This window comes from Corvus cornix, chromosome 2, assembly GCF_000738735.6.
Source record: "Corvus cornix cornix isolate S_Up_H32 chromosome 2, ASM73873v5, whole genome shotgun sequence".
Classification (NCBI taxonomy): domain Eukaryota; kingdom Metazoa; phylum Chordata; class Aves; order Passeriformes; family Corvidae; genus Corvus; species Corvus cornix.
In genome coordinates this window covers 119388938-119402725 of record NC_046333.1, presented here as the reverse complement: position 1 = coordinate 119402725, position 13788 = coordinate 119388938, and the positions used below count along the sequence as shown (strand labels likewise).

The 13788-nt window shown below is 38.2% G+C and overlaps 1 protein-coding gene across 1 annotated transcript; it reads right to left on the bottom strand.

Moving 5' to 3' along the window:
* Window positions 1-1297: 1297 nt before the first annotated feature.
* On the bottom strand, window positions 1298-11155 carry MCMDC2 (minichromosome maintenance domain containing 2). Its single transcript, XM_010405130.4, has 14 exons — window positions 10681-11155; window positions 10468-10598; window positions 10317-10376; window positions 9809-10004; window positions 8695-8817; window positions 8398-8505; window positions 7018-7146; window positions 6258-6489; window positions 4374-4579; window positions 3895-4061; window positions 3455-3631; window positions 2602-2744; window positions 1963-2072; window positions 1298-1465 (listed from the first exon to the last, which is right to left on the bottom strand). The coding sequence occupies exons 1-14, from the start codon at window positions 10778-10780 to the stop codon at window positions 1299-1301; spliced, it is 2049 nt and encodes a 682-aa protein (XP_010403432.2). The 5' UTR covers window positions 10781-11155; the 3' UTR covers window position 1298.
* Between the last annotated feature and the right edge of the window lie 2633 nt (window positions 11156-13788).

The window sequence follows — 13788 nt, the reverse complement described above, 5'->3', positions numbered from 1 at the left end:
TTAGCTTGAAAACAGCAGCCTGGAATACGGAGTTCTAATGCACTTGGAAATGCTTACATTGCCCTTCCTGCTCTTCAGAAATACTGCTTGGTTCCATAGTACGCCAGGGGAGTAGCTGTTCACTGAAAATGAATAATCCTGGAATGAAGTTCAGGGTAGACAGTCACTCTAGAAAGAGAAAGAGGCCTTATGGGCATTCTTAGAACTTAGTATGAATATTTGAGTGTATCAAATAAATGGATCAAAAGTGAATAAAGCAAAGATTAAAATGTGGGAAAACTTGTGTTGTCTAAATGAGTGTTTACAGTGTTAGTAGAGGGTATGAATAAAATCTTGGCTTTCTGTTTTCAGTGACTTATTTTTTTGTTGAGGCTATGGGAGCAGTAGCACTGTGATCTTGCTGGATGACATCCTGGGTAGGAGGAATACAAGCCTTAAGTATTCAGCTTGTCCAGATTTGACAGGAAGTCTACAGTTTTACTGCTGCTTTTCTATTTATGTGTATCTCTTGGATGTGAGACTTGCTGAGGATTGTCTAGTGCTATATCCTTACTAGGAAGATGAAATACAGGAAAGCCCATAGCTGGGGAAGCATGCTGTGCTTCAAACACCTCATGGCCTACCACTTACAGTGAGGTAGAGTTGAATTCATTGAGCTACCTGCCTACCAGGTTGTCTAATACTATTTTTTCACTTACCTGTAGCACTTGGCTATTCCTTGCAGTCTATACAAAATAATGTGGAAACACTGGGGTTTTGGGTATTTTTGAGGCTGGGGGAAGAAGGCTTGTGGGGGGGGGGGGAGGGCTAAGGGGTTTGTTTTGTGGTTTGTTTGTTTTGCAGGCTTTTTTGTTTTATTTGGGTTTTGGTGGCAGGAGCATGTGGCATCGTTGTAGAATCTCGTGTTGCTGTAATGTAAAAAAGGACGCAGAACATGAAGCAGTATGATAATACTTTTATACATTTCAAAATCTATACACCATGAGGAATTAAAGACTGTTAACTTAAACTAGGAAAAGAAGGGTTTTGATGTTCTTAAAGCTCCTTAACCCTTTGGGTGATATATTTGAAAAGAAGCAACAAGAAAAACTGCAGAATTCAGGTAGCTGAAATGAAACATTAGATTCTGAACTGGTGGTTTAATTTTCAGTTGTAGTCTTAATAAAAATCCTGAATCCTAAATTACTCCTTACTTAGCTGTGAATGGAGAGTGGTAGCCACAAAGAGAAGTAATTTTGTATTTCTAACTGTAGTCTCTCAAAAAGCCAAAGCCTCAGGCTTTACTTAGAGTGGGAATTTTACTCCTCATTAGTGTTAGTGTGAATTCCTGGGCTATAGGCAGCAATAAACTTCAGCACTTGATGGTGACACTGCATGAGGTAAATATCTCTCTGTTGCAGGGAGTTTTCATCAGTGATGTCAAATGGAAATACAGGATTTGGTGCTACGCATAATACAGATGTGCCTAGGCAAAGAAGAAATTAAACCTTGAGCTGAAAGGCTTGATATTTGCCAGTACTTTGAGGGGGAAAAAGCTGTGATGCAAATTACTTAGTAATGCAATCCTAGATCATAATTCTTACCTCACTTCCAAATATGTGTGTGAACAAATATGACTGATGCTTAATAAACAAAAAAACCTCCAACCCTTGGTTTTGGTTTCCCCAGGGAGGGAAATCTGTCCTTAGTTTAACCTCAGCCAGTGTTAAGAGGAGCAATGCCTCATATAAGCCAGCATGAAGGACAGGCTTGGTTCAGGCTTGTGGCCTCATTACATACAGCACTGAGACTCAGCAGAGAAATCAAACTGACAGACTTCTTCAATACCAGTCTTCAGCAGTGGAAGTTCTGGATTTTGATCTGAAATTCACTTACTGCAATCAATGGATATAGAATTTTTTCAGACTGACAAAATGTGCTGGTGATGCACCCAAGACTAAGGAACTGTTGTGCATTATTTACCATGTTTTAGGGTCAGCGATGACTCAAGTAACAAGATGGCAATCACTGCATCTTCCTCAAGTACTGTCTGTCTTAAACTGAGCTTGGCATGAGCCTTAGACAGTGAGATCCTAAGAGATCAATATAAGCATGTCAGAAATAAAAAATACTGCAGGCATGAATGCAATGTGTATCGCCCTGTGTCAAACACTTGCGTAATTAAAAGTTAATGCTGGGTTGGTTTTTTTCATACTTTAGCTGTGCAGTTACACTTATCACTGACAAAATACATGTGCATTGACTTTTTGTGCTAAAAAGTGGAACTTGGCATATTATCCATTAATACTTTTTTGCTCCCATGATAAAGCAGTGCCTATTTAAGTCCCATTTTGTTTTTCTAGATAGCTTTAATAATGATACGTGTTTTGTAAATAGCTGTTGGGAGGTTTTTTTTGCCTGGCAAAGTTGTTTGAACTTGGGTTTCTTTTAGCAGTATCTATATATATATAACAATTCAATATATAGAATAAATGGCATTCATAAATGATAAATAAGATTATTTATGCTTGATCAAAAAATTAGTCTTATCTAGATTTTTATTAAACAAGCTCCTGAGCAGATGAGCACAATTTCTCTTTGAAAATTAAAAGTGGGACATACAGAATTTTTAGTGCAGAGGCTGATAACGTTGATCCATGAATGGAATCTCTTCTCACCCTGCGACTTGCAAGATAATAGCCCTGAATGAGACTTTCTGCTTCTGAACTCAGTTCAACATGAAGATTCCTAGCAAACAAAATAAACTAGAGAGAGAGCATACATTTTAAATATTTAACTGGAAAATAAAGAACTGACCTTTTTTCACACCTTTTAATATACCAGTGGCATAGTAATACAGGCTGGACAATATATTCTACCAATAGTTTTAATAGTAAAGACAGTTGTCACCATTTGGCTATGCTGAATAAGGAAAATATGAAGGATAACAATAAGGACAGATCTTGGATAGTAAATAGAATTATAGTATGGTTTGGGTTGGAAGCGACCTTAAAGATGACCCAGTTCCAACTCCCCTGCCATGGGCAGGGACACTTTCCACTAGACCAGGTTGCTCAGAGCTCATCCAATCTGGCCTTGAACACTTCTGGGGGGAATCATCTGTTAGTTATGCTACAGCTATTGACAATTTAATTAGAATGGAATATTAATTTCTGCTACTGCTTGTAAACCTTTTGGCCAAAAGTAGATATTGGAGATCTGTTCACATATGAATGTTAACTTAGTCTGTTTTCCAGAAACACGCTCAAACTGTATTTATTATACTGACCCTTTTCAAGAACTGAAGCTGCTTTTGTCAATGATCCTCTTAGTGCTAGTGGAAATATGATGGGGGAAGGGCAAAAAGTGAGTATTAAAACTAAGCAGACTGTGCAGAGAGAACTTTCTGATGCCAAACCTAGTATGATATTCACAAATATAATGCATTTCTAAATTATTGTGTATAATCTGTTACCTCCTCGTAATCTTGTGTTCTGAACTGCTGTGAGACTTTGTACAGCATGGCTTCAGGATTAATGGCTCTTCTCAAGACATGATGTACAACAGAAGAAGACAGGTGACAGGAAGGAAACTCATTGTAGATCAAGAGCCCAAAACCATCTACAAGGTTAACTGGAATCAAACTCACATCCTAAAGAAAAGACCCATAGAAAGAAAACATCTATTTTGGGCTTTTGACATGTAGAAGCATCATATTGTTTTCCATCTGAAATATCCTATATCCACTTATACTGCAAGATTATCTAATGAATTACCTGTAATACTTAGTAAAATTTTGTTTCAATACTTTTTTGGGAAAGCTGTCTCATTTTAGAAGATACTTGATTTAAATTTACTTAAGTTGTGACTTTCTGGGAAATACTAACAAGTTCAATTTTTAGGCATGTGCTTTACCATCTGTCCAATTAGAAAGTTCTCCTTTTGTATATGTTTCTTTGAGGAAGAGTCCACATCTACATGGGACCAAAAGTTGGTCTGAACTGAAACAGTAACTTGTTGGTCAGCCTCTTCTCCATACTTCTTCCCAGGAATAAATACTGTTGTTGTTCTGCTCTCTAGCACTAGGATAAGACAAAATTCATCAGTTACGTTACCAATTCAGCTTAGCTATAAATTCTAGTCCCACACATAATCTGAAATCAGTCACAATGGTGATTTTGCTGAATTGTTATGATTAATGGATGTCTGTAGTGTAGCAGATTTACGTTTACAGGACCTTGGCTTTTATGTCCTTGTGTCTTACACAGACCCATTAAAAACAGTGCACAGATTTTTGCAGCATTTGAGGGCCATAAGCTGGGGAACAAACCTAGCCTTGAATTTGCACATTTGTTTAGTTCTGTCCCCTCATTTGTTAGGAGGTGGGAGATTACCAGACTGCAGTAGTTCAAGTTTATCCTTTTTATATGAACTTAAGTCTCCTATGTAACAGATGCCACCCTTGGCCAGCACAACACTGCAGGCTTGAATACTGGCACTTCCAGTTCCATGTTTATCTTTGGACACAGAAGGAAAAATGTCACTAGAAGGTGGGTGTCGTATGCCACGAGGCAGAAGACATAAGCTGTAATTCAGAAGCCTGGAGGATTAAATAATTCTGTCAGTCATAAATTGTTAAATTATTCACTTTTAAAAAAACTTAATAGGTATTAAGACTCACTTAGAAACAACAACAAAAAACCCTTAATGTGAAATCAGCATCAAAACTAAATGTTTGAGTACAAAAGTAGAGGTTCAAGCCTGCTCTCCAACAGCTGTCATTGAGACTGTATTTCTTATGGATTAAACATGAGGCAAATTGTGGTGTGCAGAAGTAATTCCTAGGAAATCAAAGTCGTCTCATAATTTAACCCCATATTGTTAACTCCTCTTTCTATGCTAGAGAAACTTTTCCAGTGATGTAAAAGTTTAGAGGATTAGTAATTCTGGCCATCTAGGAAAAACGAAAAGGCTGGAACTTGTAAACTCTGCCTTCCTGAGTTACACAGTACCCTCCAATTCTTTTGGAGAAAGAAGGCATAGAATATCTTTTTCATCCCCTGTACTGTGTTCTTTGGCACAGAGAGGTTGCAAATTATCTGTCTGGTTCCACAATCAAAGGCTCATAATGATTTTAAGATGTCAGAGCATGGTTTGTCCTAGTATTGCGACCTGGGAGAAAATTATTAAATGAAATCAGTAAGAATTAGTAAATAGGGTATTGCACCAATGGAAATATGTAGGAAAAGCCTACTTTGACAGGCTGCTGACAGTAAATACTGTGCACATGCAAGACAGTACCAATTACAATACTGATCATGATTTACAGTGTGCAACTGTTTTAATATTAACCAGATGGTTTGATTCTTAAAACACTGAACTCCTGTTTCTTTTAAGAAATCTTAATCTTAACCTGGGAAAAAAGAAATCTTGTAGATCACAATTTTTAAAATTTGAACAAATTTCTACAGCTAAATTTTGAAATGGTCAAAGTTTTGGGTTCTTTTTTTCACAACAAAAGATATTAGTGAGTGGGTTGAAGAACTTCCAAATGAAAATAAAATTCATGCCCCTTTCAGAGAACTTTTTTAAGTTATGGAAGGAGAAAGTAGTTTGGTTTAAATTAATGTAACTGTAAAGCTGAGCATATTGTACTTTTCTGCAGTGTATGTAAAATTGTGTTAACAGTCTATAGTTGCATGAATAGCTAAATACATAAATGCATAGTGAAAAATGTTTAAAGGCAACAACAACCAGATTTATAATCTATGTGTAAAGATGTATGTGAATTTTCATACCTTATTCGTATGGTTTTTATGAAAAAGAGTGATAAAAATGTAAGGATCTATTTATACGCTGCTTATTTATTAAAAAGGCTGATAGCTGGGAATCAGTGATGAGAAGGCTTACATTGAAACAAGGTTTGAAAAGTTGAGCCCTATTTTTTTTGGCATTACCAGCTTCTGGGACAGTCTTCAGTTTTGATTTCAGAAGAATGTTTTGTCTGAGCTCTGCAAAACAGTGCTAGTGTTAAATTCTTACTGTAATCTTATGAGAGTTTTAGGAGGTTTTATAATTAATGAAGTTCTGATCTAGATTTATCACTTGAAAAAACCAAAAAATGTCCTAGGGATAAAAACTGAGTGTTTAACTAAGTTGGAGCCTTGTATATTCTTTTAAAACAAAGTCTCTAGCTTTCCATGTAAGACCGATCCTATTAGCTTTAAAAATACTAATTCTTAAATTCTAATTTATGTGAAAAAAAATAATCTCTTTACCTGTCGATTATTAGCGTGTCACTTGTTACAACCAAGAGATCCAGATAATCTGCATTTTCTTTTTCACATGTCTGTACTAGACTCAACAATATTGCAAGTTTAAGAGTATTGTAAGTGCCTGGTGGAACAACCTGAGAAGCAAAGACGTTGGCCAGGACAGCAGTAAACCTCCAGCATGAACTTGAAGTCAGTGAGAGCAGATACTTAAAATTGTCACTGACAAAAGAAGGACCTAATGGAAACAAAGTACAGGTGAACAAACACATAAAAGAGATCTATGCAGGTATGTTAGAACACATCACCATTGGAGTCTTGATACAAAACTTACCAAGAACAAACATATCTCTGTATTAAGCACGAATTCAGAATGTAAGCATCTGACACAGTTAATTTTACTGCTAAAAAGTTAGCAGACACAATCTGCTAGAACTGATGGAATAAGAAAGGAAAAACAAACTGAAATATCAGGTGCATTTTATATGATTTCAAAATACTTTCCAATGGATAGGTGAAGATGGAAAGAGAAGTTGAAGAACTACAATAAATAATTAGGGAGTTTCCCAAGGCATGGAAAGTGGGCAAAAGCAGACATCCTCAAATAACAGCAAGTACACATTTCAGACTGGAAGAGGAACGTCCCTGAATGGTTTTGTAATCTGGACCTCTAGGTAATAAAAAACTATACCAATTCTCAAGATTTTTTTTTTCTAGGAGGTTTTCCAACTTTTTTTTAAGCCAGTGTTTAATGGAACTTTCTTACCATTTGGTTTATAGAGCTGTACACTATTGACTTCTATACATGCCGTAGCTTGTAGACCATTTTGCACACAAGCTGGAATTCCTATAATCCTGTAGTGGTTTCCTATTGTCATTTTATTGGCCAGTTCATCTGGAAATAATAAAAAAATAAGTGTGGGGGGCAAAGCTACAGATATGTTAGGGCATAAAAGCAGTTTTAAAGACATGGTCAGAAAACAACACATTCTGAACGTTTGATTTGATGATTTAACATTGGCAGAAAACAGCTGTATGCCAGATTGATAATGGACTAGAATAAAATGAAACATACAATTTTAATTATTTAGTGCAAAAGGTAAGGAAGGCACACCAGGTGAGGGAAAATAGACTTAATGATAAAGAAAATGGACAATGCATTTAGTCCTCCATTGAAAAGAAAATGGACAGTTTTTTACAAGTATATTTCCTACTCTGAAACTTGTGGCACCACCATCATCAGTCACTGTCCTATATAAGGTCAGAGAAAAAAACCCAACACAATAAAGAGGAGTTACAAACTACAGATTTCAAAAAGACACACAAACAGCTTTGTGAATCTTTATATTTCTGTGCAGCTTAGAAAACAAAATCCCATTTATTTTTTGAAAATGAGAATTAGATCCAACCAGATATCAATCTCAGCCTGAGAAACACTGTAACCACACTGATCGCTGGAGCCAGTGGAAATTTAATGCATACAACTCACAGTATCTTAACCATAGATTTTTCTATGAAATTTTTAAATATAATTTTAGCACTCCTAGTTCTTTCTATTTAGTTTTCAAGAAATGAATCATATAATTCCCTAGACTTTTGGAATGGCAGAGGGCTTTTTTGTTGCTTGTCTCTTTGTTTGTTTGGGGTTTCTTTAAGAATTAATGGAAATATGTTGCTGAGTTGTGATTTCAGTTGGATATTAACATTAGAAATCATTTAATGTTTGCAGTGGAAGGCAGTGGTAGTAGAAGCCAAAAATCCTGATGGAATGTGGAAAACAGCTAGATTGAGGAAGGATGTTAAAAATGCATGAAATTAGTACAGAACAGCATGGCCAAAGGAAGTAGAAAGGAGATAAAAACAAGCAACAGTTGGAATAAGACACTGCTAAGCTGGCCAGGGATTTTAATTCAATGGGGGTGTAAAAGTGACACAAGAATTTTGTGATGTACGCTCTGCAATCACCTGTGCACACTGCTTTGTTACCTAGCTACTTTTTATAAAATTAAGGAGGGGAGTACAGAAAGAACTGCAATATAAATTATGACTTTCACCATTTTAACCCAAAAAATGGAGCTACAATTGCAAGGGATTCTTACGGATCAATTCTAAAACATTTTTGACAAAACTCCAAAGTTCATCTTACCTCTCAAGAACACTGTAAATGCCTGAATCCTAAAATGTGATTTATCATTGGAATATCCTTTCAAAGCATTCAGCATTTTAGCATCAATCATTTCAACTATTTGTTTATCTTTCAAAACAAAGGCAAAGAAAGGTTAGTTCTCTTGAAAACATATTTTTTTAAATGACTGGTGTATTTTAAGTGGGCTTTTGTGGAAAAAGCCATGGGCTTTTCCATTTTTGGAAATATTTTGTTTACTTATTGTGTAACAGAAGTAGGAAACTACCAGATCTAGAAGTCAGATTACATAGATCCTACCACCAAGTACTCTAAATTTCATGTCTTCCTGCAGTGGTGAAGAACACAAGCTACACACAAAATCAGTCCTCACTGTAGCAGACTCTGTAGCTCCAGGACAATGCACCCTGATGCACCTAAATCCTAAAAAAAAAGTAATAAGTTACCAACCATTTTAAAACTAATGCTGTGCCCTCCTTTTATTTTCCCATGAAGAACAGAAGCAATTAAAATACTGGACAGTGAAATTCCAAATCTATTACGTGTCTCTTCAGATGAGCCTCCCATACATATTCCACTAAAATTATCCATATAATTTATTGGGGTTGGCCACGAGATGGCAGAGTTTCCTACTGCACATTCCCAAGCTGAATAGCTTGGCCGGGCTTTCTTGAGGAGTGAGCCACTGCGGCTTCTGCCTGGCGTAGGAATGACATGGGACATGGATAGTCACTAACAGAGGTGCGTGTCCTCATAAAGATGTCAGTATGACTTAATCTGCAGTCTCCAAACTTTGGGATTTTGCATCTCTTTTATAACCGTATGGTCTCTCTTACAGAAGAGGCAAAAAACCAGCCTTAAAAGTATTTAGGGCCTCACCCTGCAATGGTACAAGCAATTCAGTAACATTACTCAAAGTAGTACTTCCACAGAAGTCAGCTACTCATTAAAGCAAACTTGTTTTATGCTAGAAGCTTTTGCCAGCCACTTAAGCATATTGTGCTGTGGTGTTTTTATACAGACAGAAACAGTTTCCAAGGAAAAAGGTATCTTACTAATTTGTTTATTTACTTTTGAGATATTTTATTGTTATTCAAGACATTTAAGTATTAAGTTATTTAAGATATTAAATACATTCAAGTTATACTGGTGACTTATGTTTTCTCCTATAAACTATCTCCAGCATTAGGAAAAGGGATTGCTGGCACAGATATTCTTCTAAAACATTTAATAATGCTGAGTAAGTCCACTCCTTTCAATTAATAAAAATCCTGCTATGCTCATTACAAAAATGTATGCATAATAAAACTATATAGGAAAATACCTTTGTTATGCTAGGTCTTTAATATCTTATTATCAAATTTATTTAAAAGCTTTTAAAATAGTACTGATTAATTTGGGGGTTTTTTACTACCTTCAGAGAAAGGACAGGTTTCCTCAGTACAAAGAAATCTTGCTCCTTGTGTGTATTTTGTTACAGTTCCCATTGCAATCACTATCCCATCAGACATATAAAATCTTTGAGATGTGTAATTAAAGGGATATGCAGAAAGACTCAGAACATAACTTGGTAAAGGTGGCAAATGTGTTGGTTTCAGCAATATACTGATCTAGCAAGAGACACAATTGCATTAGTATCATAAAAACATATTTTTATTTAAAACTGCTTTACTTTTCATGGACAAACACACAATGTGATGCGTAACTGCTAAAAAATTTCAGAAACACATGAAGAGTAACTAAGTTTCATATTAATTAATCTCACAATTGCAATATGTTTGGGTGAGACTTCCAGCTAATTTTAATTATAAATAGTACTGCAACCAAAGGGAAAATGAAAACTTAATACAAAAATATTTGTTAATATTTCACTATACTTAGAAGATTCAAGGTCTAAATGGAGAAAACCAATGCAGACTCACCTGGGCTTCTGTCTGCAATTGTTCAATTAATGATAATGTCTTAATAGCTACGAAACATACCTGTGATGGAAAAATAACTTCATTTTAGAAAGGAAAATCTTGTTGAAATTTAGATGGTGCACTTTTGTGTACTCATCTGTTATACACTTACTGACTGAAAAATCTGTGCAGCTTGTAGGGGATTATGAAGAATATAGTTTCCAAGAGTTGCATCCAATTCAGCAATGTCAGAAGGATTAATTGAAATAATGAAACGATAAACAGCATAACTTTGCTTTGAGTCTGTAGGAGCAAAAAGTATCTTAAAATAACAGATTTGTGTAACATTATGTATTAATTTAACAGACTATGTGTTGAGTAATACCATTATATTTTTTGCAATCATGCACAAATTTCTGAAGGCCACCACTTCTGTCAAGGTAGACAAGGACAACTTCCCTCATTTTCTGCATTTCAGGATCCATCTTTCAAGATCTTTGCACTCTTTATCCAACTGTGGGAATAAACTGTGAAGAAATTATGGTAGCACTGGCCATGCTATAATAGTAATAATAAGGGTACATATTAACGAAGCCACACAAAATTAAAATAGTCTCTTTTTCAAACTAGGAAATTCTTGAAGGATTTTTAACATTCAGTTCAAAGTTCTTTCCAACGACTGAAGCATACCCTATTTCTAGAGTAAATTTCTGAAGAATGCTCTAGTGTTTTCATTTCCTTAGTGAGTTATTTCACTCTCCTAATTCCCTAACCCATGAAATTAAAGTTTCCATTTAACCTCTCCTGTAGATTTTATAATCAGTCTATCAAAAGTAAGACTTAAAATTTTAACTCCCTTATTTGAGAAGTCTATCAGAGCTGTTAAAAGTGTGAAACTGGGAAACATCTCCTTTCTTAAAATCTGACTTTCCTACTCTGCTGTGATTTCCTGTGGCACCCACTTAAGGTGCTGATCTTGCATTTATTTCCATGCAGGTACACAGAAGTTCAATTCTGATTCCCACTGACAAAGCTTTTACAACTACAGTTTTGGTTTGCAGGCTGACCATGTTCTTTGGTGTGGTTTTCACTGTGTATTACCCACATCTCTTTATATTTCTTTTTGTAAGAGTAGAGTCTTGTACCATAAAGCACTACTTTGCAGAATTTAGAAGGAGCACTACTAAGGCCAAAATATGGTATTTTGTATATATGCATCTGTTTTAATATCTTTCATATTTTCTTCTGCAAAATGTCCTTAGTCCTCTTTGTAGATGACCAATATGAAACAACACTTGAATCTTCAAAAATAAGAAAGCTACCTGGTAAAGGATAGGACATGGAATTACTGAGCTGATGGGGAGCCAAAGTTCACAGCATATGAAAGATTCCCTGCAGTAGTTCACAGAAATGACTGTGGGATGACAAACAGATCGACATCCGAGAGGAGTAACTGCATTCCAGCGCAACTTCAGTGTGACAGCAGCATAAACCCTGTGGCCTGAGAACTGTACCCTGTGGGCTGGGCTGTGTTTAGTGACTGAAGTAACAAATTAAATGCACAAGTTAAAAGACAATTTATAACAGGGATTTTTCCTCCCCCCCCACGCCCCCCCCCCGTCTTCGGGATTACTCCTGCACAATTACTACTCCATCCCCTGAAATCTTCAGCAAGAAGGGCTTAAATGTACACACACAGATCCACTGTACCTCCCTGGATCCTCTGTTACCCGGGCTGGACACACAGGACACCACATATGACTAGGAAGGACTGAGCTATGGCCCAGCTCATTGTGCACTGAGCAGCCATCGCCTAAGCTTCAGAAAATAAAGCCTGACCACGGTGATGGTGTTCATCAGTGTCCCCACAGGCAGCTATCCCCACTCCAGGCGTTGGATCCGGCACGGACACCAAGCATCTCCCGCCTGGCTTCAGGCTCCTGCCATCCGCACCCACCCCTTCCTCACAGACCTCTCCACCGAAGTTATTCACCAGGCTTCCTGTGCCCCCTCCTTCCCCGGCCCTGCTGGGGCGGCAGCAGCGGGCACCGAGGGGGCCGGGCTGCCCTCACCGCTGCGGGGCCGCGATGCCGCTGCCTGTGCCCGCGGGACGGGGCTCCCGGCGCCGCCCCCTCAGCCCCTCAGCGGGCGGCGCGGGGGAGCGGCGCCACGGCCCGCAAGGCCCGGCCGCGCTGGGCAGCGCCCGCGGTCAGTGCAAGTCCTCAGGGAAGGCAATTCCCAGCCCACCCCACACCCACGGCTGCCGCAGCCCCGCGGCCACCACCGGGACTGGCGACTCGGCCCCAAGAAGCTGCCTTCACCCACGGGCAGCACACTGGGCACGGGACATGGCTCTGAGAGCGTACAAAGTACTGAAACAACCTACAGAACCATTTTCTCTCATTAATACATACTGCGTATTTAACTGCTTTCCTTTTGCATGCTAGCCACTCCCAAACTTACCTCCCAGGAGAGCACCTCTGAACTCTGTGTCGTATTTCAGTTCACGTTGTACAGCCATCATGCATTTCAGTCAATCCGTCTTTCGTGGGGTCTCTCTCGTTCCCCGCGCAGGCCGAGAGACCGGAGACCACAACAGCGGCACCGTTCCCGGCCTCCACAGCACCGGAGAAAGGCCTGCTCCTCATGGGGTGCTTGGGTTCCCTCTCTGGAAGGGGAGAACCATCCCCTTTCGCCGCAGACAGGCAAAACAAAACCCCCTGCACTAGTCACAAAAAGGCAAATTTTGCCTCCCTTTCTTACTTATCAGCCAAAACATGAAAGGAGTAGCACAGGTTGTTCCTGACAGGTCTACTCTCCTCTCTAGGCTTTACCAAGAGCTTCATATATGACTTTCAGCTCAGCCCTGGGTGAGGGGACTATGATACTCCAAATGCACGTCGTACTGTGGAAACCATCCCCATGGGATGCACAGAGATACAGAACAAGAGCACTAGATACAGAAATACTGTGAGGCTTTATTGCCTGATGCTGTACAGTCTGTTAACCTTTAATTAAAAAAACTTCAGTACTTCAAGCAATGTGTTGAACACATTTGCACTTTGCCAAAAAGGCAGAGTCTGCTGAAGTAAAAAGCTTAGTAAGCAATTATTAAGCAGCTCTTGCAGAAATAATTTCAACTGCCACTGCCATACTATTTTTTTAAAGGAAAGAACCCCTGAATTCTGACCAAAAAGAAAAAAACCCAACCCCCCTCATTCAGTCAGGCAGCTAGGTATGAACATCTTGGAATACAAGACAAAAACTAAAAAGGGTTGTTGCTAGTTCGCACAACAATTTCTGAAGTATTCCCTCTCCTTCCCATCTCTCCACAGCACTGTACCTCCTTGCCATAAAGAGGAGGTAGTTACAGTAGCCACAGAATTTCACAATAATTTCAGGAGCACACAGACTAAACATTCAGTATGAGAATGGATACTTCCTTTCATACCATCAACTTCTGCTTTCCAGTCCCTCAGAAAGCCATGTTAAA

Coding starts and splice junctions, on each gene's coding strand:
- MCMDC2 (XM_010405130.4), bottom strand. CDS start 10,780: ATGGATCCTGAAATGCAGAAAATGAGGGAAGTTGTCCTTGTCTACCTT. Junction 8,506..8,694: donor GAAATTTAGAGTACTTGGTG/GTAGGATCTATG, acceptor TTGTTTTGAAAG/ATAAACAAATAGTTGAAATG. Junction 7,147..8,397: donor ATTTACAGTGTTCTTGAGAG/GTAAGATGAACT, acceptor TATTATTTCCAG/ATGAACTGGCCAATAAAATG.